The following is a 26,825-nucleotide window of genomic DNA, read 5'->3' as shown; positions in this document are numbered from 1 at the left end:
CCAATATTTCAATTTTTACGAATTTGACGATTAGGACCTCCTTGCCTGAAGCACAAAATGTTAAAATAATGGAATTCCACGTGTTCAGGGAGGAATTAAACTTCATTTCACATGTCAATGATGAGAAGATAAAAATATTTCATATAATAAAATACAAAAGAAATAGTGAGCGAGTGATGTCATCAGTTCCTCATTTGCATACCGACCAAGATGTACATAACTTTTTTGTGAAATAAAGTGAAACTTTAAAATGCCTTTACTTTCTTATTTTACATCCGATTTTGATGAAATTTTCAATGTTATGCTTATTGAATTTTTCTCCTTTTATTCAAATCAAGTTTTTGTTGGGGTGGACTTGTTTCTTAATGGGGTCAATCCATGTCAAATCAACCAATGCTTGTCACCCGACCCTCTTCAATTTTCTTTAAACTCGCACCAAATGTTGCCCCAAGTGTCTGACGGAAAAATTTGAAATATTTTGCCCCAATGTCAAATGGTTGCTAAGATACGGCCTCCCATAGCAACCAATGCGCACTCAAAGAAATTATTTTAAATAAAATTGCCTATTTTTGATTGACTACTGCAGCAAAGTTTGATTGATTACAGTCTTCATTTTAAGTAAATTGGAAGAACTTTTGGTCTAAACATGCAGAGTATACTGTAGCGCGGACCTGTCAACCGGATTTCGCACACGAGGTCACCGAAAATGGCGTTAAGCATCCATGTCAATGATTTCAGAAGCATGTTTGGAGGCTCATAAATCCAAAACTAAATTAGCTTAGAACCAAATATTATGCACATTTATGGACTTTCATATACTCAACAGAATTACAAAAAATTGACCCAAGAGTGTGTGTCGTTTTCCTGTAGGGCGCCCTCAAAGTTGGATTTTTTTCAAAAGATGCCAAGTTCAAGGTCACGGATCACCTCCCGTCCCATCGAGGAGGGGGACCAATTTCTGTGTTTTGATAGACATTTACCCATATTTTCAAGTGTTACTTGAGAAATTTTGCTACCGGAATGTTTAGGGGCTGATTTGCGCATTCCAAAATGGTCGTAAACACCCTAAATTTGACGTTAATGACTCGTATATGCTTTTCAACACTTTTCAAATTGTGATAACTCAAAGATGAAATGCCAAAAGACATTGATATCTTCTGTGATGATAGTCTGTAATTGGTATTAAAAGGATATATCTTTAGAAACAGTTTTTATTGTTGGTAATGACCTTGAAAACACACCTAAAATTCAATAAAAACAGTAAATTGGCTAATTTTTCAGAATCATATGGCATTCAAATGGTGTTTACATTGACTTTCAAATGGGTGTCATTTCAATACAAAGGGTGAGCTTAAGCCAAAACTTGAAAGACATGTTCAACTTTTGTTCTACTTTAAGCAACATAAAATATTTGAACTCAAAACTATATCATTTGACCTTGAAATTATTCCAAATATAGCTAATTATTGCTTCATAAGTAGCATATTCAAATCGCGCGTGTACATTGCACTTTGCAACACATTTCAAAATGGATTTTCTCATAGAGAGAATACCTGATCAGGCTGATATTTGCAGTATTGGTAGTCTGTAATGAGTTCTTGGAGGATCTACAGATTAAGTACCTATTCTCTCATGACAATGACCTTGAAAATACAGCTGAAAATCATGAAAATCAATAAATCATACAATTTTCATTAGTAATCAAGTGTTTTTACCCACTTTTCATTGTGTGTTATTCCATCTTAGATTGTGAGCTCATGCTGATAATTGCAAATCATGTTCCACTTTTGGTCTACTTTAAGCTACATGAAATATTTGAACTCAAAACCTTATCATTCGACCTTGAAATTGTTCCAAATATAGCTATTTGTGCTTCATAAGTAGCATATTCAAATCACACGTGTACTTTGCAACACATTTCAAATTGGATTTTCTCATAGAGAGAATACCTGATCAGGCTGATATTTGCAGTATTAGTAGTCTGTAATGAGTTCTTGCAGGATCTACAGATCAAGGAACTATTCTTTCATGACAATGACCTTGAAAATACAGCTGAAAATCATGAAAAATCAATAAATCAGACTGAACTCAAAACCATATCATTTGACCTTGAAATTATTTCCAAGTATTGAAATGTGTTGCTAAACTAATGTACATGCACGATTTGAATATATGCTACTTATGAAGCAACAAATAGCTATATTTGGAATGATTTCAAGGTCAAAAGATATTGTTTTGAGTTCAGTCTGATTTATTGATTTTTCATGATTTTCAGCTGTATTTTCAAGGTCATTGTCATGAAAGAATAGTTCCTTGATCTGTAGATCCTGCAAGAACTCATTACAGACTACTAATACTGCAAATATCAGCCTGATCAGGTATTCTCTCTTTGAGAAAATCCATTTTGAAATGTGTTGCAAAGTACACGTGTGATTTGAATATGCTACTTATGAAGCACAAATAGCTATATTTGGAACAATTTCAAGGTCGAATGATAAGGTTTTGAGTTCAAATATTTTATGTAGCTTAAAGTAGACCAAAAGTGGAACATGATTTGCAATTATCAGCATGAGCTCACAATCTAAGATGGAATAACACACAATGAAAAGTGGGTAAAAACACTTGATTACTAATGAAAATTGTATGATTTATTGATTTTCATGATTTTCAGCTGTATTTTCAAGGTCATTGTCATGAGAGAATAGGTACTTAATCTGTAGATCCTCCAAGAACTCATTACAGACTACCAATACTGCAAATATCAGCCTGATCAGGTATTCTCTCTATGAGAAAATCCATTTTGAAATGTGTTGCAAAGTGCAATGTACACGCGCGATTTGAATATGCTACTTATGAAGCAATAATTAGCTATATTTGGAATAATTTCAAGGTCAAATGATATAGTTTTGAGTTCAAATATTTTATGTTGCTTAAAGTAGAACAAAAGTTGAACATGTCTTTCAAGTTTTGGCTTAAGCTCATCCTTTGTATTGAAATGACACCCATTTGAAAGTCAATGTAAACACCATTTGAATGCCATATGATTCTGAAAAATTAGCCAATTTACTGTTTTTATTGAATTTTAGGTGTGTTTTCAAGGTCATTACCAACAATAAAAACTATTTCTAAAGATATATCCTTTTAATACCAATTACAGACTATCATCACAGAAGATATCAATGTCTTTTGGCATTTCATCTTTGAGTTATCACAATTTGAAAAGTGTTGAAAAGCATGTATGAGTCATTAACGTCAAATTTAGGGTGTTTACGACCATTTTGGAATGCGCAAATCAGCCCCTAAACATTCCGGTAGCAAAATTTCTCAAGTAACACTTGAAAATATGGGTAAATGTCTATCAAAACACAGAAATTGGTCCCCCTCCTCGATGGGACGGGAGGTGATCCGTGACCTTGAACTTGGCATCTTTTGAAAAAAATCCAACTTTGAGGGCGCCCTACAGGAAAACGACACACACTCTTGGGTCAATTTTTTGTAATTCTGTTGAGTATATGAAAGTCCATAAATGTGCATAATATTTGGTTCTAAGCTAATTTAGTTTTGGATTTATGAGCCTCCAAACATGCTTCTGAAATCATTGACACGGATGCTTAACGCCATTTTCGGTGACCTCGTGTGCGAAATCGGGTTGACAGGTCCGCGCTACAGTATACTCTGCATGTTTAGACCAAAAAGTTCTTCCAATTTACTTAAAATGAAGACTGTAATCAATCAAACTTTGCTGCAGTAGTCAATCAAAAATAGGCAATTTTATTTAAAATAATTTCTTTGAGTGCGCATTGGTTGCTATGGGAGGCCGTATCTTAGCAACCATTTGACATTGGGGCAAAATATTTCAAATTTTTCCGTCAGACACTTGGGGCAACATTTGGTGCGAGTTTAAAGAAAATCGAAGAGGGTCGGGTGACAAATTGTCTGAAAATTGGTTGATTTGACGTGGATTGTTACTTAATGATACGAAAAAAATAAAATCGATCGCAATGTTTGTGATAACAAAAGTTATACAAATGTTAATATCATGACAATAACATTAACTAGTTGGGCTGTATCTAGGCCTAGAGTATGGTAAAAAACAATTTTACACTCGACAAGCATACATGTACACATTCCTTTTAACATTATTAAACATGCAACTTGAAATAAAAGCAACAAGCCAAACAAAAACCTCATGCCTATTAAATCAAAGGCTTTTCTCAGGAAATTTTCTTAATATGTTTGCTTTCTTTTTTTTCTGCCAGCTTTCAGAACAACCAATGCTCTTCTTTCTTACTAGGAGGAGACATATCCATGTATTCCCTTTCTTTTAAAGGACGTAAAAGCCAATGTTTGTCAAAGTTGTGCGTCATTCCCCAAATACTGTAAAAGAATAGATCTAATTGTTACTTTTTAGGGTGTCATGCCATGTGTGAAATCCAAAGGTGAAGTAGGTGAATTCAAAATTACACACCTTCGAGGTAAATACAGCATATAGGCCTAGCTGTGAAATAATTAAAACCGAAATGTAATCATTTAAACCACAAAAACAACAACATATAGCTTGAGGAAGTTTTGTGCAATATATCATCTTCAGGAGTCATATTTCTACATGGCTGTGATGCCTTTACAACCCACTCAGCTACATGTAGTTTGATATGATGATATATTGATCATCTGCTTTCATACCTACATATATATATTGGTAGTGTACTATAGACTTATGTGTCAATTTTATTGGAGCTAATGTTTGTTTGAATGTGCATGCAGAATCAATCTTGCCAGATAAGATTTATTAGTCATACTGTACTTGAAGGGATGGATTGTACTTGATATGATTTATTAGTTGCGCCAGTCAAAAGTTCTTGAGACAATAAAGTCAATATTGCCTTGTGATGCGACCTGATTGGAACCAGGTAGCAAAGTGCATGTTTATTGGAACGGGTTTTCATTACAGCAGGGCCAATCTAAAAGTATTGCCGAACTGTCCTGGGGTGTGTTGTATGAAGCATCTTGTTGCTGATTTTCAGAGACAAAAATGCTCTTGTCCAATCAGAGGCAAGGATTTCAGTAGCTTGAAACAGTTGTCAGTGAAAACATGTTTCATGATATATGGCAGTATTTTATGCTGGCATACATATTGCAGATTGTACCATTTGTATACATACCAGCCTACATTGTATGCATATGAAGAACATATTGGAGTTTGTCCGTGTTTTTGCATCAGTAAACTGTGAAGAGAACTTGTTTGAAACGGGATGCATGAAGAAGCAGTTATAACTGTCAATTAATTAGAACATATTGTTTTGTCTTTTGAAGAGTTGTGCTACCTGAGAATGGACATACACGTAGGCCTATGTAGCCAGAATTAGCCACAGAGACTGGTGAACTGAAAAAACAATTGTTTTTACAGTGTTAAAGTGTTGTTATTGTTGATCATGCCTAAGATATGGTGTCTGTCTTGTCTGCATCATCAAGATGAGGTGAGTACTGTGAAAATGAATTGTAAGGTGAAATTCAGAGATTAATTCGTTTTTTTATAAAAAGAATGAAACTTGTAATTGGCGAAATTTCACTACACAGTGTATGTAGGTACAGATGAGATTGGAATTCAATGTATCCAGTGCAATATTGCTAGCTTCAAACAGCCTGCATTTACTTTTAATTGTTTAGAACTGAAAGAATACAAGTTTTTCTTTTATCGCCATGGTTATAATGTTATCCAAAGCATGAAGAAGAATTCAGATTGTCTCTTTCATTTCCTGTTTTAATTATTCCACTCTGCTTTCTTTCATTGTGTAACGTTATGTGGTTCTGTGGTTTTATTGTGGGTGCACTGCATGCTTTTCAGCTTTGGAATGAATCGAGGTGAAAAGTTTACCTTCATTCTCAGTTGTAATTATGGTGATCATGAGGGTGATTTAAATTAATGTACATACTTGAAATTGGCTATAGTTGAAAGCTACTATTCATTCAATTTGATTTGCTGAAAGCTGACTTGTAGTAATTGTGCATTTGTTGTCCAAGCATTTTGAAAGTACATGTAGGACCCCGACTGAGTGAATGCATGTTTGTTGTGTTACATACACACCAATGGTGTACATTCAAACTAGGAAAGAAATTACACGGGGGCTAGGGGCAATTTTGCCCCCAAAATGCTCAAAAGAAACGTAGGAAGTGAAAAAAAGAAGAGCCCCGGGAGGTTCCCTTTCGTGACAGTGTCAAAGCTTCTCAAATGTTGCACATTCTTTTAGTACATTGGGAGAAGTAGCCCCCACCCCCCCCAAAAAAAAAAGAGAAAAAAATTGCTTGATTTTTACTGACTGATATTGATGCTGGATAGTCTGTCTTTGGAAATAATGTAGGCATACTTCTAGATTTTGTTGTTCTGAAGTGGATTTTTGCCTTTCGATTTGTTCCTTGAAATAAATAGATGAATCCTTATGTTCTTCTATTCCCCCCCCCCCCCCCCCCCCCCCTCTCCGCGTGCCTTCCCAAACATGGATGGTACATGTAGGCCTATGTGTAGAAACATTTCTCAATCAGGATTATTTGGCAGCACATATCTGTAATCAGTTTTTGAGAGGGAATTTTCCTCTTTTTTGTTGGGTCTTATTCATTGAAAAAATACTTCATCTAAGGGGTTAAAGCTTATTATAATTTGCCAAATTGTGTTTTTCAGATATTAATGAATATCTAGGGGAAGTAGAAATGGATTGCTTGGAATACTATACTAAATCATTTCGAGACAGACGTAATGCTTTAACACTGTACTCTAATAAAGAGAAAGAATTATGCAGCGCCTGTCTCTAAAAAAGACATAATTTAAATATTGAATAATGAAATGCAGTTTGCAAAATTTGCTGGTTGTTTCGTGCCTGCATTCAATCATAAATCAAATTGATACCAACTTTCATTATTCCAATGACATCCATCTTTCAAATGACCATTAAAAAGTTGACTTATCAAATTATATTTTCACTTTGTGATCTGAGAAATCGTGTCCGCCTACTATCAAGATAAATTTCAAAAAGTTTTTGTTCAATTAATTTTTATTGACTTGAACATTTTTTTCCCAATGCCACACTTCATACACACACACACTACAGTACATGTACAGTCACAAGTACTCTTGCAAAATAAAGTTATTCAAATTGGAAGTGATAAAATTGCATGTTCAAGTTAATAATTCATGCGTAAATATCCATATTGCTTTCCATTTTGTTTCAAAGGCATGCTATTTTGGAGCTGGGCTGGGTCCAAATAACAAGGCAGCAGTCACGATTTCTCTTATCAATAAAAATCAGATGCTGGTATATAGTGAAAAATAAAACAAAATGGTAGTTTTTTGTAGGTGCAGACAAGGAAATGTGGAAAGAAAAAAGTAACAAAGAAAGATGAATAAGAAAGAGATTTAGAGATGGTGAGGCTGTTGAAAAAATCCCTTTTTTGTTCTCTTTTTTTTGCAAGCAATTTTTTTTCTTTTGCCATACATATAGCTCTGAAAATTGTTTCATTTTTGTTATAGGGACAAATGGTGACATTGTAAACCAATTTTCTATTACCCTTTACCATTGAGCTTATGGAATGTAACTTTACAGATTGTTAACATTCAACAACAGGTTTGATCATGTCATCAATCATGGCTCAGTAACCATCATGGATTCTTCTGTAACAGTCTTCAAACAGGCTCTTTCCAACAAGATTGCGCAAATTAGGATTAGAAAAAGGAAAATATGTGCCGAGATAGGGGCAATATTAGCCCCAATATTTAGAAAACCTAGTTTGTAACTTTTTAGCATTCAACAGACATGAAGCATATGTACAAAATCATTTAAATTCACTTTCAAACATTAATCAAAAGGTGTCCTTGTAACAGTCCTTGGGCTCCTTGCCTACACAAGCAAGGTACATACTATGTACATTTTCTTGAATATTTTTGTCAAAATTACCACATCCTTACCCCAAAATAATGTATCGGCAAATGTATCTATAAAGGGCCACATGCTCGGTACGATATAGTATTACCCCAGCTTTAGCATGGCTACCTTGATTACGTGCCCGAGCATTCACAAAATTCCTTCCTACTGGGTACCTGTTTACTACACCTGGGTGGAGAGTGCCAAATGTAGATAAATACCTCAAGTGACAAAGAGAGGGATTCAACCCTCGGTCCTTGTGGTTCAAAGTCCGGAAGCATATCCTCAGAGCCACATCAACTGTACAATAAACAAAATAAATCTATACATTTGTTGATAGTTGAAAGGACACAGCTAGGTCACAGATTTTCATATGGTTTTGAGGAGATTCTTGGGTATTTTTTTCTTCTCTTTTACCTAAAAAAGCACAGGTCCATGAACATGTAATTCAGAAGAAAGAGCGCTATTTCAAATTCTTTATTGAATGAAAGTCAGTTCGAAGGTTGATGAGCAATTAGGCATGACAAAAAATGCTTTATTTGGTGTTGTTTGTTTGTGATTTGAATTGTATGGTAAGGAGAATCCACTTTGAACCAAGAGTATTTCACACTGGGAGAAATGCATGTACAGAAATTTTATTTTTGTATGAACATTAAATTTCATTTTCATGTATTTTTTAAAGGAAAGTATAAAGTAACGATTCAAAATTCATTTTGAATTTTCTATGCATTGGTACTCATGCCCATGAAAATTTTATTCTTTAAAAATGATATGAAAAAGAGAATCAATGGCTACAGTTTGTATTTTTAGAGTCTACACCTAGTTGCTCTTGACCCAGTTGAGGTACCAGTTCTGGCGGAACAATTCGTAAAGAAGCTGTGAACACTGAAATTGGTAGCTTCGCTTGGGTAGTGAGCGTCTTGAGCACATGTATGCCCAATGTTAGAAAAAACAATTACACAGGGCATGGGGCAAATTTGCCCCGGAAGTGCCCTAAAGATCCCTGGAAAACTATAAAAAGACAGCTAATGAGGTCAATTGTAACTTGTAATAAAGTTTGTGATTGATATATCTCCACCAATGTACATGTAATTGATACTTGCAAGGTGTTGAGAGGGACATATCTGGCACTCATGACCAAAGAGAACCCACTCCTTATAGGATGATGGCTCATCTGAATGTTTCCTTACATTTATTCTACTCCTATTCTCCCGATTGTCTGCAGTCTGAACTGGGTTTTGAAGTCAATATAGAGAGGTGTTGATGGATGGTTTACACTATGGATTAAATCTAGAGGAAAGGATTTCTCTTTGTCAATCTAAGGATCAACTTGATTGTTAGGATTTGAATTCAGGAATGTGCTGGTATTACTGTAGTATCAAATCAGTTTCAGTCATAGGGCTGAACTATGGGAATATTCAGTAAAAAGGACTCCACAATGATGCCTTTGGCTTTGAATGTTGTATTTTCCACCAAGCCTACTGAGTTTTTAATATTGATAGTCCAGTTTGTTCTGCACCTGTAAATTAGTAACAGCAATGTTATTTGGAACATCAACACATAGTTGGCCTTTAACTTCATCATTTGTTGGTTGAGGCTTAATGTAAACATTTAGTTTATTATCCCACAAGTCTTCTGTGAAGTCAAATTTGGTTTCAGGTTTAACAAGTCATTTTCAGACAAAAGGAACATGTACATTGTAACATGGCTCTAAAAGTGTGTGTGTTTTTTGTGCAATGGACATTTCATGCCAAGGAATTGTACAGGAGTACATCCATGGAAATACTGTGATAGTTTTTAAGTGGACGGATCTAGAGACTTACATCTTAAATGTTGGCCAAACATTTCTGTCTCATGAGTTGAGTAACATTTGGATTCTTGAACAAGGCTGTGCAGCGTACTGGTAGTCTTGAACTGATGTTCTACTTTTGTGCATTTTCATGCTTGTGTATGTTTGCAATACCAGTAACTTCCTGTGGATATTGGATCAGCCATTCATTGTTTTCCATTTCATTAGTAAAATTTGTTGCATGGATTAATGCTCAGAATATCGAGGAGATTTTGCCATCTTCCCACACATTTAATGTGGGAGGAGAAAGAAGGGCCTGTCTGATTGACCTTTTGATACACAGGTTCAGTGCTGCATTCAATCAGCAGGTTCTTTTTATTTGACAAAAACTTTTTTTTATAGTGTTTGATTTGCTTTGCAGTGGTTGGGCTTGAAATATATCATCTTCGGTGAAAAGAAATTTTACTCGCTTCCAGTCGCAGTCTTTTGTGTTTGCACTGAAAGTTTGGATTCATGTTTGTGATCATGGCTTAGAAAATCAACTGAACACACCCCAGAGAGGTGGCCGAAGCTGATGAAATAATCATTAACTTCAAGGATGAAAATCTGCAGTAGTTCGGCTTGAAACCTGCCTCAAGTGACAGTCTATTTTGTTTGCACTGAAAATTTGGATTCGTAGCTTTTCGAAAATTATCTGAACACACCCCTGAGAGTAGGCTGAACCTGATAATATATTGCTATCAATCAAGTTCACTCTCTGCTGTAAGGTGGCAGACGTTTACACCATTCAGCACCGTGCAGCTGTCTCAAGCATTTTATCGTGTGTTTCAATTCAGCGAGCTACATGTGAGGAGCTATCGATGCTTCCCTTTGTCGTCACCGCTTAGCATGTGTGTTGTGTCTGGAGAAATGGATATACACTGTATAGCAATGTCAAGTTCATAAACCTGTATAGAACGTATTGCTCTACTAAAAATTTATCCTTTGTGACGAACGGTACAGATGCCTTTTCTGCTTGAAATTAAAATCATTATTCTATTAGACAAATATTTGATAAACATTTTAAATAGATTTTCTATAACTGTACTTATCACGGTTGTTCTGAAAGCTGTAAAGAGAAGCACTGTCTGAATGATATGATTTTTTGGTTTGAATTCAGTGGATTTTATCACATTTTCTGGGATTTTTGCTCTGCATATTTAAACTTCTTCAATTCATGCGCATACATGTGTTTGTAAATGTATTTTGATTTGCAATTGCTTTGGAAAGCAGTGAGGGGATGATGATTTGTTATGAAAAATAATAATCTGCAGCCGTCTCCTTACAGGAATATTATAATTGGACGTGGCGTGGCTGGAGTGCACGTAAATTAGATGCTACTTGGTGTGTAATTAATTGGCTTGTGAGACTCCCAGTGCTTCAGCCAGCTGATCTCACAAACTAAACCAACCACAGCCGACGGATGTACTGAGCAGTGCACTTGAACCTGGTTGTATAGAGGGTATGGTCCTCCGCTTAATGCAAGATTCAGACGGAGTGTGTCAGGCTGGCGTGAGCGTGAAATTGTGCAAGCCTTTATATGAGGACAAATGAGATACAGTCTGTCGACTCGATAGTGGATACACGTGCATGCTGCGGGATGGAAACGCATGAATCTTAAACCTGCGAGATGTAGTTTGTGGATAAACCAATCGAAAGGAATATCTTCCGTCATTGTTTATTATTCGATGTGGATTATGAACTCATCTCGCTACATCCAGTACATGTGTCAGCATCAGTTGATTAGATGCTTGTTGTACATGTATGTATTGATTCATCACTCAAATATTCAGACGGAGCGCTTGCACATCCTCCGGCACGGATGCTTAATGAATCCAGCTGCTCGCGTCTCTCTCTCCTCCTGTCCTAGATTATGATGGAAGTGTGCCTCCACTATCCATCTAACATGTAAACTTGATTTGCTCTCTGACACTGTGACATTTGTATGATTGAAGGGCAGTCAGAGGGTCTTGGTTGTGACCTTGATGCAAGGAGGGGGCAGCGGCGGAAGGAAGCGATGACGTGGAACTGATCTTCGGCTATCTACATTAGATGGCAACTTGTTTTGATCTGTACAGGTTTATAATGCTCTGTTGTTATCCGTTGTCTTACTGATGTATATCACTGGAATCAAGTTTGTGTGCATAAAAAGATCCACTCATTCAACCTGGACTTCAAGCAGGATCCTTCAAAATTTAAGCCTTTAGACATCTTATCAACGACAGCGAATGTTATCCGATTTCCTTCAATGTCGACTTGAATCCTGTTGATATTTTTTGCATTGTTGTTGATTGTTTTTTTGTCGCTTGACTGTTAAGAGCTTTGTTCAGCTTGCGAAATTCTAATCTTGATAGCAGAGGTTCATGGTACCACTGTTGGTATTTCTGTTGAATCACTGTAGATTTGTGATTTTTTAACAGAATTACATCTACTTCATGTACACAGGTTTAAATGTGTTGTAGCTCAAGGACATTTTTATGTAGTTCCTCTTTTTGCTCCCATGCACCCGGAAAGATATCATTGAGTTTTTTGCAATGTATTGGCTCTCAAGTGTTTAATTACCTCAAAATCTAGTTTCACATCGTTTGAAGCTAAGCCTTTGGCTGTACAGAAATAACGGAGTCTGCACAGCTGTAATTTTACATACATGAATTAGACCTGCTTGAGACCATTGACTGAAAGGAATCTACATGTGTATGGCTGATTAAGGACAATTTACAAAACAAGGAAGTGATTATCTAAAGAGGAAATGTTGTATGAATATTTGAATTGAGAAATACTGTTTTAATATCTCACAGGAAATAGTTTAAGGAGGAAGGAGGATTCCCTTTTAGAGGTGATTTTCTTGCTGTCTTTATGATCGAGAAATAATTGATTTCCTTTTATTTGACGATACACATGAATTGGGATGATTTGTTTGATTGTTCAGAAGTTAGAAGGCAATGGCAGCAACATTTGAAAAATGAAGATGATCTTTTGAGATGAATTCATTGTACTTCTCTTAAAAATGGAAACCCATTTTGACATCAAATTTGACTTCGCAAGATTTTTATCAACTCGGTGAATGAACTGAAGTGGAGCCACTTTGAACAAACTCCTTTGAAAGAACAGTATTACCTTTAATACCTTTGGGCATCTTTATAATCTGTGCACACATGCACTTGTGCAGTGTATGTCCTCACAGCATTGTTTGATCATAAACTGTGAGCCAATTACCGTTTATCGTGACTGTCTTTGACCTAAATCAGGAAGCACTTTAGGGACTGTTTTTCCATACCTCGGTCCCATCTTCTTGATCAGTACCGCAAACATGGCGTGTGAATTCCACATATCAGGGAGCGAGTCCTCATGCAGCCTGCGCTTAGAGCAGCCACGGCCAACAAACAACAGAACATCGCAACTCTTAGCGCTTCTCAGAGACTTGGTGCTCAAGCGATGGGAGGTGCTGTATGCTTGGCAGATTTATCAACAGGTAGGTTTGATCTGGGTTCAGTGACACAAAGGTTAGCGATTAATTGTACGCTTAATTTCCAGGATTGATTGTACGTTGTAGTCAATGCAATAAATCGTTGAAAAATTATCTACAATCAGCTTTGTTTTACGGGCCCCTAGTCAGAATAAGGTTTTATATATTGTTAAATGTCAATACTTGAAGACTGAAGAGAAAGTAGGCCCACTTAAAAGGCTTATGAAATTTCATACACATCTGGGAAGGGGTATGGGGCACTTAATTCTTAGGCCAGTGTGTCATGTGAGTGACGAAGCAGGTTGTTAAAACCACAATAAGATAAGTATATTTTTAATTCAAATATATCCTTTTCATATATTTCAGCATAACTTGTTTTTCTTTTCTTCCCCCACATACAACTTCATCAAAGAATGTCACATATTAATACAGACCAAATGGGTAAATGCTGCTATTGCAATCTCATTGACACAGATTTTTTTCTTTGAATTCTGTTTTTTTTTCTTGAGACACATTTTTTCTTTCCAGGGTCTCGGACACCTTAATAGTATCATTGGCATATCAGATATATGCCAATGTATATCTAATCTTATCCAGGAAAAATAAATCTTCTTTTTTTTTGGGGGGAAAGGGGCTACATGTAGGCTTTTACAGCGAAACCATTGATTTGCAACAAAGCTTGGGAACTGCATACAGGAGCAAACGATGATCACATCTACATGTATGAATATGTTTAATTTCACGTTTCTTGGCATTTAGATTTACCACATGTATTCCTCCACTGATCCGATCAATTTTCTCATTGCCGCCAGGCATGTATCCAATTACATGCTCTTGCTTCATTCATATGTAGGGCCTACTTGCTTTAAACCTTCTTTTGATATTTTACTTTTTTCTGTTCAGCATTCTGAATTGCATTGATTAGTACCATGCATTCTCTTTTAATATTGGACATCTTTCATAATATCTCTTTTGCTAGTGTATGTTTACTGAGGGGATTGGGATGTACCATAGGAGCATGGAAGTACTACTAGAAATGCTTAATCACAAAAACGACACTGAGCTGATCATTATTATCATCATTTATACAATATCAAATATACTGATAGAAGCGAGTATGCTCTCCTTGAATGTAACTGTTCATGTAAATGATGTAATCCTCTGAGGGCTTATTTTGAACTTGTTTTCAATAAGGAATTGCACACCCAATTTGTTTGATTGTCAATGCATGGAGGTATTGGTATAACTCTATGATCCAGGGGCAGATCCTGGAGGGTGTTTCATAAAGCTGTTCGTAAGTTAAGAGCGAATTTAAGAATGACTGGTGAACCTTTCTTACGCACAAAGCTATCACCAATGAGCATTGAATGGTGCATATTCACCACAAGAAAGGATCGCCAGTCGTTCTTAAAGTCGCTCTTAACTTACGAACAGCTTTATGAAACACCCACCAGGATTATTCAAAAGGAGGGCACATTTTCCAGAGGAAAAATTGGACCCAAAAATGAAAAAAAAAGGTTTTTCAACCTAAAATAATGACATTTTGTCCAAACAAATTTTTTGACAAGCAACAAAAAAGATCTTCACTTTCAAAGGGGGGTGGGGGACACTTCTGTTATAACAGCATTTTCACATTTCAAATTTTAATTGTGCCTATCAAAGGGGGGGGGCGTGGGCCGGCTCTGTGCCCCCCCCCCCCCCATGGATCCGCCGATGCCATGATCAATGTTAGCACCAATATACTGCCATTTTAAAAGTCAATACAACAGAAAGCTATTTACACTTTGATTTGAGGTACAGGTGTATAACATATAATGCCAGATGTTTCATAATTTCTCAGTTTTGCTGAAACTGAAAAAGAAGAAAAGACTTCCATTTGTATATGATATCACATGTTTACAAAAAGTGTGTGCTTTTCGCAGTGGAGAAGGTCAGACAAAAGACAACTATTATCCTGTTACACCCCATTTGTTATGTTATTGTCCTCTAATAGACAAATCGAGGTTGATTATGAGGTCAAATAGGTCATACACAGTTAAAAATTAATTTTCATAGAAAGAAAACAATCTCCATTGCCCTACATATTTAGCATCTTCATAGATATTAAAGTGTCAATTATTCTACATACAGGTATCAAGTTATTAAACTCACGGGATCTAGTTAAAAGCTACATGTTAAGTTCTGATTAAGATTGTAAATCACTGAAAACATCTTGGATTAGAATTAGCAAACAAGCACTGACAAAGAATAAACGTTTAGGATTAATATTCCTATAAATGCAGCCAAATTATATTTACAGATTAATAAAGGAAAACACTTCAGCGCAAAAACATTTCCTTGAAGTATGGCAATAAATTTCCTATGTGTTTGCACTCTGATTCCCGATCAAATTTCAATCCATTTCTCTGTGCAGTGTCATTTGCCTGGATTTTTTTTATGAGTTTTGAATTCTTCCCTTCTCGGGAATCATTAAATGCCAATATTTCAGGATGTCAAGTCCAGTTGGACGGCACAACTCAAGAGAACGATAGAATACATTGACATTTATGTTTTAAAGATATCTCTCAAGCAAGATAGAGTACTTTACTTTCCTCATCCTGATCGGTATGAATTATTGATGAATCCATCTAGGAATCGGGAGTTATTGCATATTGTATCATCAAAACAAGAGTTTGGGGCTGGGATGGGGGGACTCACCAGAAGCACATCATTGCTATTCATTTCAAATTAATATAAAATGATTGTGAATATTATGTATTAGGGCATCGATAATTGAAGATCATTTTCAAAGTTGTTTCCCCTTTCCAACATTTTCAATTATGAATTGGCCTTCCCTAAATGTTGTTGTTATTGGATAAAGAAGAAACAACATTATTAGCATAGATAATGAACCATTAGATATCTGGAATGTAAAATGATAAATGTGAGATTATTCTTTCTTTCAAATTCCTCCATTTTTTGTATTCCAACCTCAAATTGAAATACTTGTGTACATTGGAATTGACATTTCATCATTTTTAGGCTACAATATTGCAAATCCAGCAAACAAGTTATTTTGTAGAGGGCATTGACATTTCCATTGTCTTTCAACTAGTAAACCTATTGGTAATAAAGACATTAATCAAATAATTTCATTATTGTGGTTGTAGTTAAAGAAGAATATATCTTTGTAATTGTATTTGTTGATTTATTGCTAAATTTTCAATACAAACTTTATAATAGTAATGAAAAATTAAACGGAGCTATCCCTAATTTATTTTTATTCAATAGAGCAAACTTTATAATAGTAAAGAAAAATAAAACGGGGCTATCCCTAATTTATTTTTGTAAATTACAATATCATTAATATCCCGCAGGCATATTACAATAACACATCACGGCAGTTGCAGACATCCATGACAAATACTGCATTTATTATTGCTTCCATCTATATGGTTTGACTCGGGGAATCAATAAGCTACCATCTGCTACCACCAATATCACTCTTCAACATGCCCCGCCCACCAACCATTGATCTTATCCCAGCATCATATAAACTCTATTGTCTATTCTTGGATGACTCACATGTCGTTTGGGAGTGGCTTTTGTCATGAAAATTGAAAATATTATATGGCCATCATATTCAAGGCTGACAATTTTATTGCCTTTCTAACTGTAGAAAATTAACTTTCAGAGATATACTGAATTCTAATCACGAGATTTTATGCTGTGGATGATATGGATACAATACATGCAATTTCTTTTTCATTTTTCTATTTGTCTTAATATTTATTCAGAATCAACATTAAAAATAAGCACTACGCGTTGATTATATTGACATCGTTTGGGTATGCTTGCTGTAAATATCATGAATTTAATTGTCATTTTATGATAAGTAGCTGTTGTAGTTTATTACTCCTAGAAACCATTTTAAAATGGAACAAGTCTAAAAAGAAAAAAAAAATAAATTGTCATAGAAAATTGGTTGAAAGCATATTGTGACACAGTAAAAGTACATTCTAGCTGTTGGTAAAATTGAAATTAACACCCCTAATTGTAGTATTAAATATGAATGATAAAATGAATGATTGTACTGTACATGAATTTCAAGAATTGAAGAAATGCATATAAATTTCATGATGATTTATTTTGTAATTTCTGTGATAAATTAGTCAATACAAATGTGAAAATAGGAAAAGATATAACTGGAGCAATATGTCCACGTAGTGTTGTTAGGTTTGAAAATTCTTATAAAAAAGTATTTTCAAAATGAAATCAAGGAAGAAAATGTGAAAAGTATATCAAAAGCTCTAGAAGTAGAAAAGGTTCGAATTACATCCATGGACTGTAAAAATCAAAATATTGTGTTTTATGTGTAGTTGGTATCAATATTATCTGACCCCTTATATCTCACATACCTGGATGACACTTCAACCTTGGCTGTTGCCATGGAAATGGCACGCTTTCCCAGTAATTAAATCCATTCAGTTGCTGTCTGAAAGTAATGATATGACACAATGCTGATTGTATTTATATCAAATGAACCAAATGGTAATTTGGAAAGTACTTGAAAGGGGTATAGAGAGATGACACAAAGTTGATGATCATTCTCGTGTATGTTTACACACAACTACATGTATACTAGGCTACCTGTTTGTGCGTCATCTGATGGAAGAAGAAAATACAAATTATGCATTTGTCAAAGAATCATATCAATTATTAGAGAACAATTCACCACAGTCATACTTTGTTTTTAATTTGTCTCATAATATTAAAATGATGTTTGCTTCGATTAAGTGAATTAGGGAATGAAATAATTTATCTGCAATCATATTTTGTTTTTGAAAATCATATTCTATTATTGTTTACTAGGATGAAAAAAGGTTATATGATAAAAACCACAACTACATTTTTTTCTCTTTGAAAATCATCTTTTAATGTTTGAAAAACACTTTCACATACTTCGATCATCATAAAGGTTTTGAAGTCCAGATAAAGAATGCCATTTAATTTGTTGACTAGATTACATAAGATCCCCAAGATGTAATCAGTGTGTCCAAAATTAGACAAAGTTACGTAGAACTCCCGAAAATGTATTATGATTCTATAAAGCCTCTGAAGTTTTATGGGTCATTTCATTGGCATTCCTTGGAACTAATGACTTGTAACCTCTTGTTTGCTATGAATATATCTACATGTTGCAAGAATTTGTTTTGGTTTGGAATTGTCTAATAAGGGAGTCATTCAAATAAAAACACTGTCTAAACCATTCTAAAATACAAAATTAGTTTATTTCAGGGTTATTTGACGGTTATTGTAAATTACATGATTTGGAGCTAGTAATTGCATGATTGGCTTTGAAAAAACTTACTGATTTGACAAAAAAAAAAGAGTCAAGTGATTTAATATCATGTTTTTATGCAAAATTTGAAACAGCAGCAATTGTGTGGAGTAGCATGCCCAGCTTGTGCAAAGATCGCTTCCTGGGGAACATTCCATGAAAGGACTTGTCGGAGGCTTTATCCGACAGTTGTCATAGTGACCGTGCTTCTCAGCCAATCAAAATCAAGGAAAGTTGTCAGATCTGACCACTTGTTGGATGAAAATCTTGATACAACGCCCCCCCCCCCCCCCCCCCCCGAAGAACGGTTTTGTCCTCATCACGCTTCATCTAGTTTAACAAGGCAAAGTGATTCTTGAAAACCACATAACAAGGTGGCTTTTCAAATTGGTTTGGAAAACCCCTTAAAGATCGCTTACAGGACCGCTTTGAGCGTTTTAGATCAATGTTAATGGGGTCTGAGATAAATTGGGATATTAATTTGTCAATGAGAACGGGGTTCAAGAGTATGCCAGTATCCAGTCTCAAAAGGGCAAATATAACAGGTCAGTGAGCCTGAAAAGGGCTGATATTCACAAACGCCTTTCAGAAGGAACTACCAGGGGGGTGCCATGCTCTGCGACAGGTCATAAAAATCTATTCAGTCCTCCCCCTTGGTTTCCTCAGCACTATGCCATTCTCAACAAAGTGCTTTTCTCCACCTGAGGAGATGAAAAGTGTAGTCTTGCCTTTTGATCGTTAAAATTCAAAATTTATTACAACAAAGCTCTGCCTTATGCTGGTTCAGTAACTATTGCAATATAAACATTTCCATTTATGTAGGCCTGCATGCATAGTGAATATCATGGATAAATCAGTTCTTTCATGAAGTCCCTTGAAATGAAGGCTAGCTCTCTAAACAAGATAAAAGGATTCAGGCCACTGGGAGGAATATCTACAAGCTTGGAAAGTGTAACAATTCAAAATTGTGGTCTATGATTTTAGACTAGGATAATCAGGACTTGGGATAATACAAAAAGTATATGTGCACAATAAGATGTTTTATATGATTGTGCTTTATTCAAACACGTTGGGACTAACTTTTATTTCTTGACATTGTATATCCGTGTGAATCGAGGTAGAAGTAAATTTTACAAAGTCTTTGCGATACTGTGCATAGGATCAGTTCATGCAGTTCTGTTGTCATGTAGGCAATGTTGGAATAATGTCTGTTAAGCTCTCCATTATTTTAAAGGGAATGCCAATTTAGTGTCAAATTGGCTCTGAAATGACAGATTGTACGTGATGGTTGAGGTATACATGTAGAGAATCATTTGCATCATTGTTATATGGGAATTTCCTGGATTGTTAGAGAGTTCAAAATGAAAATGAAACATGGAGAGGAATGTTTTAGTGGATCATAACTTCTGTTGCCCGTTTGACCCCATGACACGCTGGCTGAATTATGACAATGTGTGATTTATCGCTTGCTACCAAGTTTTCCTTTGACAACCACTAACAAATGTCATGTTTATGAAGTCTCTACCATTTGGAACATGTTTTATGCGCTATTCCCACCAAATGCAAGTACCAAAATATATCGTTTAGGACATGGTGTCTATCGTTTCAGCAAAAATAAGGATATTTGCTCATATTGAGTTTTCATGCAGTTGGCATTGAACTTGAAATATTTGCAATGATCAGTGTTGACATTTGACATTTATTTTCTGTATGTACGTCAGCCAGCACATGCGTATGTCGAAGCTTAACTTTGTGCTGTTGGTATTTTCTTTGAAGAAGATCGCAATCATCTCATTTACTATTCATCTGTGTGTTCCTGGTAAAATCATGTTCAACTGGCAACTTCATAATAGAAGCTAAAACATTCTTGTATCATCATCACAACTACATTTTCGCTTTTTTTATCGAGAAATCTTCATATGGAAAGGGATTAGCCTCTTTTGTTATACTTTTGTTACTCAAGGAATATATTAAGAAACAGGGCCAAGATACAGTTCTCTGCCTGCAGGCCTACAGTGATCTCTACTGCACGTTTCGCATGTCTTCTTACCAAAGGGTTTAGCAGTTCATGTACTCTGAAAAGACAGAAAAAAAACATTGGAACATTGCGAGAAGACGGATATTGTAACAGTGTCCACCGATTATTACCTGGGTGGCTGCTCGACTGTTTCATGTGTACAGGAAAAAAATAATGAGTTTGTTGAATTTGTAGAGGTCGTCTCCTCCTCTGAGATGTGGTTTGCGTGGGTTTTCTTATCGGAACTGTCATATTTTGGAAGGAAATATCGCGAGGATGCCGGCATTGGATATTTGGAAACTTGTCAAACTAAATTCTTGGCTTACATCGAGGGTAAATGAAGTTATTTTGATCCTTATATAGCGAGAAATTTGCAATTTTGTTGTTTTGTAGTTAAGACGATAGGAAAATAGCAAATTTTGTCCATTTAGTCTACATAACAGCTGAAAGAAAACAGTGATTTTCCCCCTCTTTCACAGCTTTTCTCAATATCAGCGGACTTTAAGGTAAATGCCAGTTTTGGTAACGATCTCAAAATGACTTTTTACAGAATCCAATATAATAACCACCCAAGTGTCTGTTTATATGAAAAAAAAATATGTGCCGAATGATTCTGGAAGAAATTGTGTAATTGCTGAGAAATAAGCAAAATAAACGCGGATTCGGGCAAGTCCGTCGGTCTTTATTCCAGCAATATAACCTGTCCCACGTGTGCCTATCTGTTGGCAATCTTCAGTGTGATTGTTTTTTTCAGCGTAGATTTAATGATTTCACAAAGTTCAGTTTATATATTAAACTGTACCAGATCTAGATCGGCGATGATATAGTAATACTTAACCTTGGTTTTACAGACTTTCTCACAAAATCAGTGTTTTACTGGAACTACTGTAATTTAGCTTTAATTTCATGTAATTTGAATAGATTTTTATAACTCAAGAAATATAAAGAAAGTATTCAATAAAAATATGTAATTGATTAGAATATATACAGTGTATATACTTTAACGCCACATGAATACTTGAAATGGATGTAAGTTTCATGTTTAACATTATATTCTAAAAAGAAAATTGACTTTCTAAATCCCCACTCTCGTTGAGATGGATGTTTCATTACATCGCACTCTGATGTAGGCCTATGGCATATTATGAAGTCATAGAGCTGCTACATAGTGGCCTTCTACTTCATGTCACATTTGATATTCGTTGGGAGCAGCGGTTTGACGTCATTACTGTATCTTGATAGCGAACCGTGTGACCACTTAGACCTTCGACTCGGGAGGTAGATGCTGAATTTTTGGACAACTTGATTCGAAGCATGCTGTCTCTTTCTCTTGCAAAATGACTTTTTTTATTATAATGAAAAATTTTGCTTTATGAAAATATACATGGATCTCAGAAAAAATGCACACTTTTTTATAGCACTATGACTGGCAGGCAACTACAATGTACATGTAGCTATCAGCCCCTACAGAAATTTAAGTGTGCTGCATGCTAGTAACTAGCATGCGACTAACAGGGCGCTCGCTTAACAAGCGAGTGCATGCTAGCGAACAGTCCCTGCTCGCTAAAAGATCGCTTAACTATTACTCTGCACGCATATTACACGCTTATTAAGCTAGCCGCATGCTAGTTACTAGCATGCCGCAAGCTTGTCGCACGCTTGCCGCAAGCTTGAAAATTTCTGTGGGGGAGAGAGCACTGTGTACTCTACACAGTGTGATCACATATGGTCTCTGCAGTATAAAGAAGTGGTTCACACTGTTCAGTTGCTCACAGTTAACATTGTGAATGTTAAATGTTGCAGTGTGGACACTTGCAATTGTAGAAATATGTTTACAATAGTTGATTCATAATGTCATAAAACTCAAATGTAACAGTGTGTGTGAAGGCAACTCCCCTTTTAGAGGAGGCACGATATAGCACAGTCGGTACATGTAGAGCAGGGGTTTCGGATTTCGGGAACCTGGGCTCGATTCCTACTTGATGTGCCAGTGCCCTTTGATAAAGCATTATTCCTCATTACCAGGTCCCTCGGAGAGGACCTTAAGCTGTATGCTGCCCTCGTTGCTTGCTTACAAGCATTGTAAAAAATCACTAGGTACTTGGGTGTCAAATTAGGTGGTTTCAAACCGCCTCGATCATAAGAATTGCCGTTAAATTACGAGAACTTTTTAGGAAAAAAATACCATTAATTATTCCTGCATTCACACTACCGCCCCAAAGCATACCCTTTGGGAAAAGTTCCTGAAGTTACGAGATGCGCAGTATGGTCTGATAAGCAGGCAAGGCGCGAGATTCAAAATCACTAGCTCAGCAGCACCCACGGCACCCGCACCAAATTACATGCTGGGCTAAAAGTTCCCGTAAATTGCTTTCACATCGCCAAAATACCTGTGACCTTCGAAAATCCTTGTGAAAGTTCTCGTAATTTTGAGTACCTACTATTTAGTGGGTATTTTCTTTCGGGGAGATAACGCGTAATTTGCTTTCACATTGCCAATATTACCTGGTACTTTGTGATCGGGTAAATTTCCCGATCAGAAAATACCTGGAACTAACAAACTTCGAGGCAGTCTGAAACCACCTAATGTATATACACTATGGGACTCACTTTCAGCAGGGCTTGCATAATATATGTATACACAAATCTTGTTTTTATTTTTATTGTAACCACAGCTGCACATGTAATAAAGTAAGGCAGTGAACAACGTGTTCTGTACAAAATCTCTCATCCATACATGACTTTAATAAAGAAAATTAAAAAATGAATTTCATCACAAATGACTGCTTTTTGACCTTGAATACTGAGATTGCAGTGCAGATACATGTTCTACGTGTATTGCCAGAATAAACAAACAAACATCCCCCTACTGTTTGTATCCACGACCTCTTGTAGTACATATAGATAATCTAATGTACTTTCCATGATGTTATTTGATTCATTAACGAGTCAAAAAGGATTAAATGTCACCTTCTTCTTGGTGTTTGAGGATTTTGGGCCAATAAAGCCTGGCATCTCCATTTAATACTCCTTAGTATGTTTCACATCAGTAGTGTTCCTAAATTTTTTTTCGTGTTATTGCATTTTTTTTAAAATAAAATGTATGCAAATGTATGGTAAGATTACATATATTTTTTTACGTGAAAATATGACAGTGGATTCACCTGGATGGGTATGGGTCAAGGCACTCTAAGGACTGTTCTTTGGTTGACTTTGGCCAATTCCTAGCAGCACATCCAGGTGCATCCAGTGTCTAGTTATTTTTGCGTTACTGCAACAATCATTTTCATCTTTTTAATAGAAGTATTAATAAATGAGCTGTCTTATATTGTATGTTGGATCTGCCAAATAAAATAATGATAAAATGATAACAAACATTCATGTTGCCATTTCTTTTCTCTCTTTTCAGCAACAATTGCAAGCGAATAGAATAATGATAAAATGATAACAAACATTCATGTTCTTGCCATTTCTTTTCTCTCTTTTCAGCAACAATTGCAAGCGAATAGAATAATGATAAAATGATAACAAACATTCATGTTCTTTCCTTTTCTTTTCTCTCTTTTCAGCAACAATTGCAAGCGAATAGAATAATGATAAAATGATAACAAACATTCATGTTCTTGCCTTTTCTTTTCTCTCTTTTCAGCAACAATTGCAAGCGAATAGAATAATGATAAAATGATAACAAACGTTCATGTTCTTTCCTTTTCTTTTCTCTCTTTTCAGCAACAATTGCACGCGAATTGAATAATGATAAAATGATAAACATTCATGTTCTTGCCATTTCTTTTCTCTCTTTTCAGCAACAATTGCAAGCGAATAGAATAATGATAAAATGATAACAAACATTCATGTTCTTGCCTTTTCTTTTCTCTCTTTTCAGCAACAATTGCAAGCAAATAGAATGATAAAATGATAACAAACATTCATGTTCTTGCCATTTCTTTTCTTTTCAGCAACAATTGCAAGCGAATAGAATAATGATAAAATGATAACAAACATTCATGTTCTTTCCTTTTCTTTTCTCTCTTTTCAGCAACAATTGCAAGCGAATAGAATAATGATAAAATGATAACAAACATTCATGTTCTTTCCTTTTCTTTTCTCTCTTTTCAGCAACAATTGCAAGCGAATAGAATAATGATAAAATGATAACAAACATTCATGTTGCCATTTCTTTTCTCTCTTTTCAGCAACAATTGCAAGCGAATAGAATAATGATAAAATGATAACAAACGTTCATGTTCGTGCCTTTTCTTTTCTCTCTTTTCAGCAACAATTGCAAGCGAATAGAATAATTATAAAATGATCAACATTCATGTTCGTGCCTTTTCTTTTCTCTCTTTTCAGCAACAATTGCAAGCGAATAGAATAATGATAAAATGATAACAAACATTCATGTTCGTGCCTTTTCTTTTCTCTCTTTTTAGCAACAATTGCAAGCGAATAGAATAATGATAAAATGATAACAAACATTCATGTTCGTGCCTTTTCTTTTCTCTCTTTTCAGCAACAATTGCAAGCGAATAGAATAATTATAAAATGATCAACATTCATGTTCGTGCCTTTTCTTTTCTCTCTTTTCAGCAACAATTGCAATCAAATAGAATAATTATAAAATGATAACAAACGTTCATGTTCTTGCCATTTCTTTTCTCTCTTTTCAGCAACAATTGCAAGCGAATAGAATAATGATAAAATGATAACAAACATTCATGTTCTTGCCATTTCTTTTCTCTCTTTTCAGCAACAGTTGCAAGCAAATAGAATAATGATAAAATGATAACAAACATTCATGTTCTTGCCTTTTCTTTTCTCTCTTTTCAGCAACAATTGCACGCGAATAGAATAATGATAAAATGATAACAAACATTCATGTTCTTTTCTTTTCTTTCTTTTCAGCAACAATTGCAATCGAATAGAATAATGATAAAATGATAACAAACATTCATGTTCTTGCCTTTTCTTTTCTCTCTTTTCAGCAACAATTGCAAGCGAATAGAATAATGATAAAATGATAACAAACATTCATGTTCTTGCCTTTTCTTTTCTCTCTTTTCAGCAACAATTGCAAGCGAATAGAATGATAAAATGATAACAAACATTCATGTTCTTGCCATTTCTTTTCTCTCTTTTCAGCAACAATTGCAAGCGAATAGAATAATGATAAAATGATAACAAACGTTCATGTTCTTTCCTTTTCTTTTCTCTCTTTTCAGAAACAATTGCAAGCGAATAGAATAATGATAAAATGATAACAAACATTCATGTTCTTGCCTTTTCTTTTCTCTCTTTTCAGCAACAATTGCAAGCGAATAGAATAATGATAAAATGATAACAAACGTTCATGTTCGTGCCTTTTCTTTTCTCTCTTTTCAGCAACAATTGCAAGCGAATAGAATAATGATAAAATCATAACAAATATTCATGATTGTTGCCTTTTCTTTTCTCTCTTTTCAGCAACAATTGCAAGCGAATAGAATAATGATAAAATGATAACAAACATTCATGTTCTTTCCTTTTCTTTTCTCTCTTTTCAGCAACAATTGCAAGCGAATAGAATAATGATAAAATGATAACAAACATTCATGTTCTTTCCTTTTCTTTTCTCTCTTTTCAGCAACAATTGCAAGCGAATAGAATAATGATAAAATGATAACAAACATTCATGTTCTTGCCTTTTCTTTTCTCTCTTTTCAGCAACAATTGCAAGCGAATAGAATAATGATAAAATGATAACAAACATTCATGTTCTTTCCTTTTCTTTTCTCTCTTTTCAGCAACAATTGCAAGCGAATAGAATAATGATAACAAACATTCATGTTCTTTCCTTTTCTTTTCTCTCTTTTCAGCAACAATTGCAAGCGAATAGAATAATGATAAAATGATAACAAACATTCATGTTCTTGCCTTTTCTTTTCTCTCTTTTCAGCAACAATTGCAAGCGAATAGAATAATGATAAAATGATAACAAACGTTCATGTTCTTTCCTTTTCTTTTCTCTCTTTTCAGCAACAATTGCAAGCGTATGTGGCATGGGTGAACTCCCAGCTGAAGAAGAGAGCAGGATGTAGAATGGTGGAGGATCTCAGGAGGGACATGCAGGATGGCGTGGCCCTTGTTCATCTTGTGGAAATAGTTTGTAAGTATTTGACTTTGAACCACAAGGTCCGGGGTTCAAATCCCACTGCAGCTCTTGCCTTCTTTGACAAGGCGTTCATCAACATTAGCATTTGCCACTCCCCACCCAGGTGTAGTGTTATCTTGGTGTGCATATT

At 35.3% G+C, this 26,825-nt stretch overlaps 1 protein-coding gene across 4 annotated transcripts in view; it reads left to right on the top strand.

Annotated features, from left to right (window-relative positions):
* The first annotated feature begins 4,343 nt into the window (after positions 1-4,343).
* LOC121420318 (dixin-like) overlaps positions 4,344-26,825 on the top strand; it is a 44,133-nt gene continuing 21,651 nt past the window's right edge. The window contains exons 1-2 of one of the 4 annotated variants that reach the window (XM_041614906.1): positions 4,344-5,477; positions 26,560-26,689. In XM_041614906.1, the coding sequence (XP_041470840.1) occupies positions 5,433-5,477; positions 26,560-26,689 (175 nt within the window). In that variant the 5' untranslated portion in view covers positions 4,344-5,432. Of the gene's footprint in view, positions 5,478-10,759; positions 13,214-20,493; positions 20,878-26,559; positions 26,690-26,825 lie in introns of those variants that run through there. The other 3 variants (XM_041614903.1, XM_041614907.1, XM_041614905.1) reach the window with 3 other exon arrangements.

This window comes from Lytechinus variegatus, chromosome 8, assembly GCF_018143015.1.
Source record: "Lytechinus variegatus isolate NC3 chromosome 8, Lvar_3.0, whole genome shotgun sequence".
In the NCBI taxonomy this organism is placed as follows: Eukaryota; Metazoa; Echinodermata; class Echinoidea; order Temnopleuroida; family Toxopneustidae; genus Lytechinus; species Lytechinus variegatus.
This window is presented reverse-complemented; position numbering and strand designations above follow the sequence as displayed.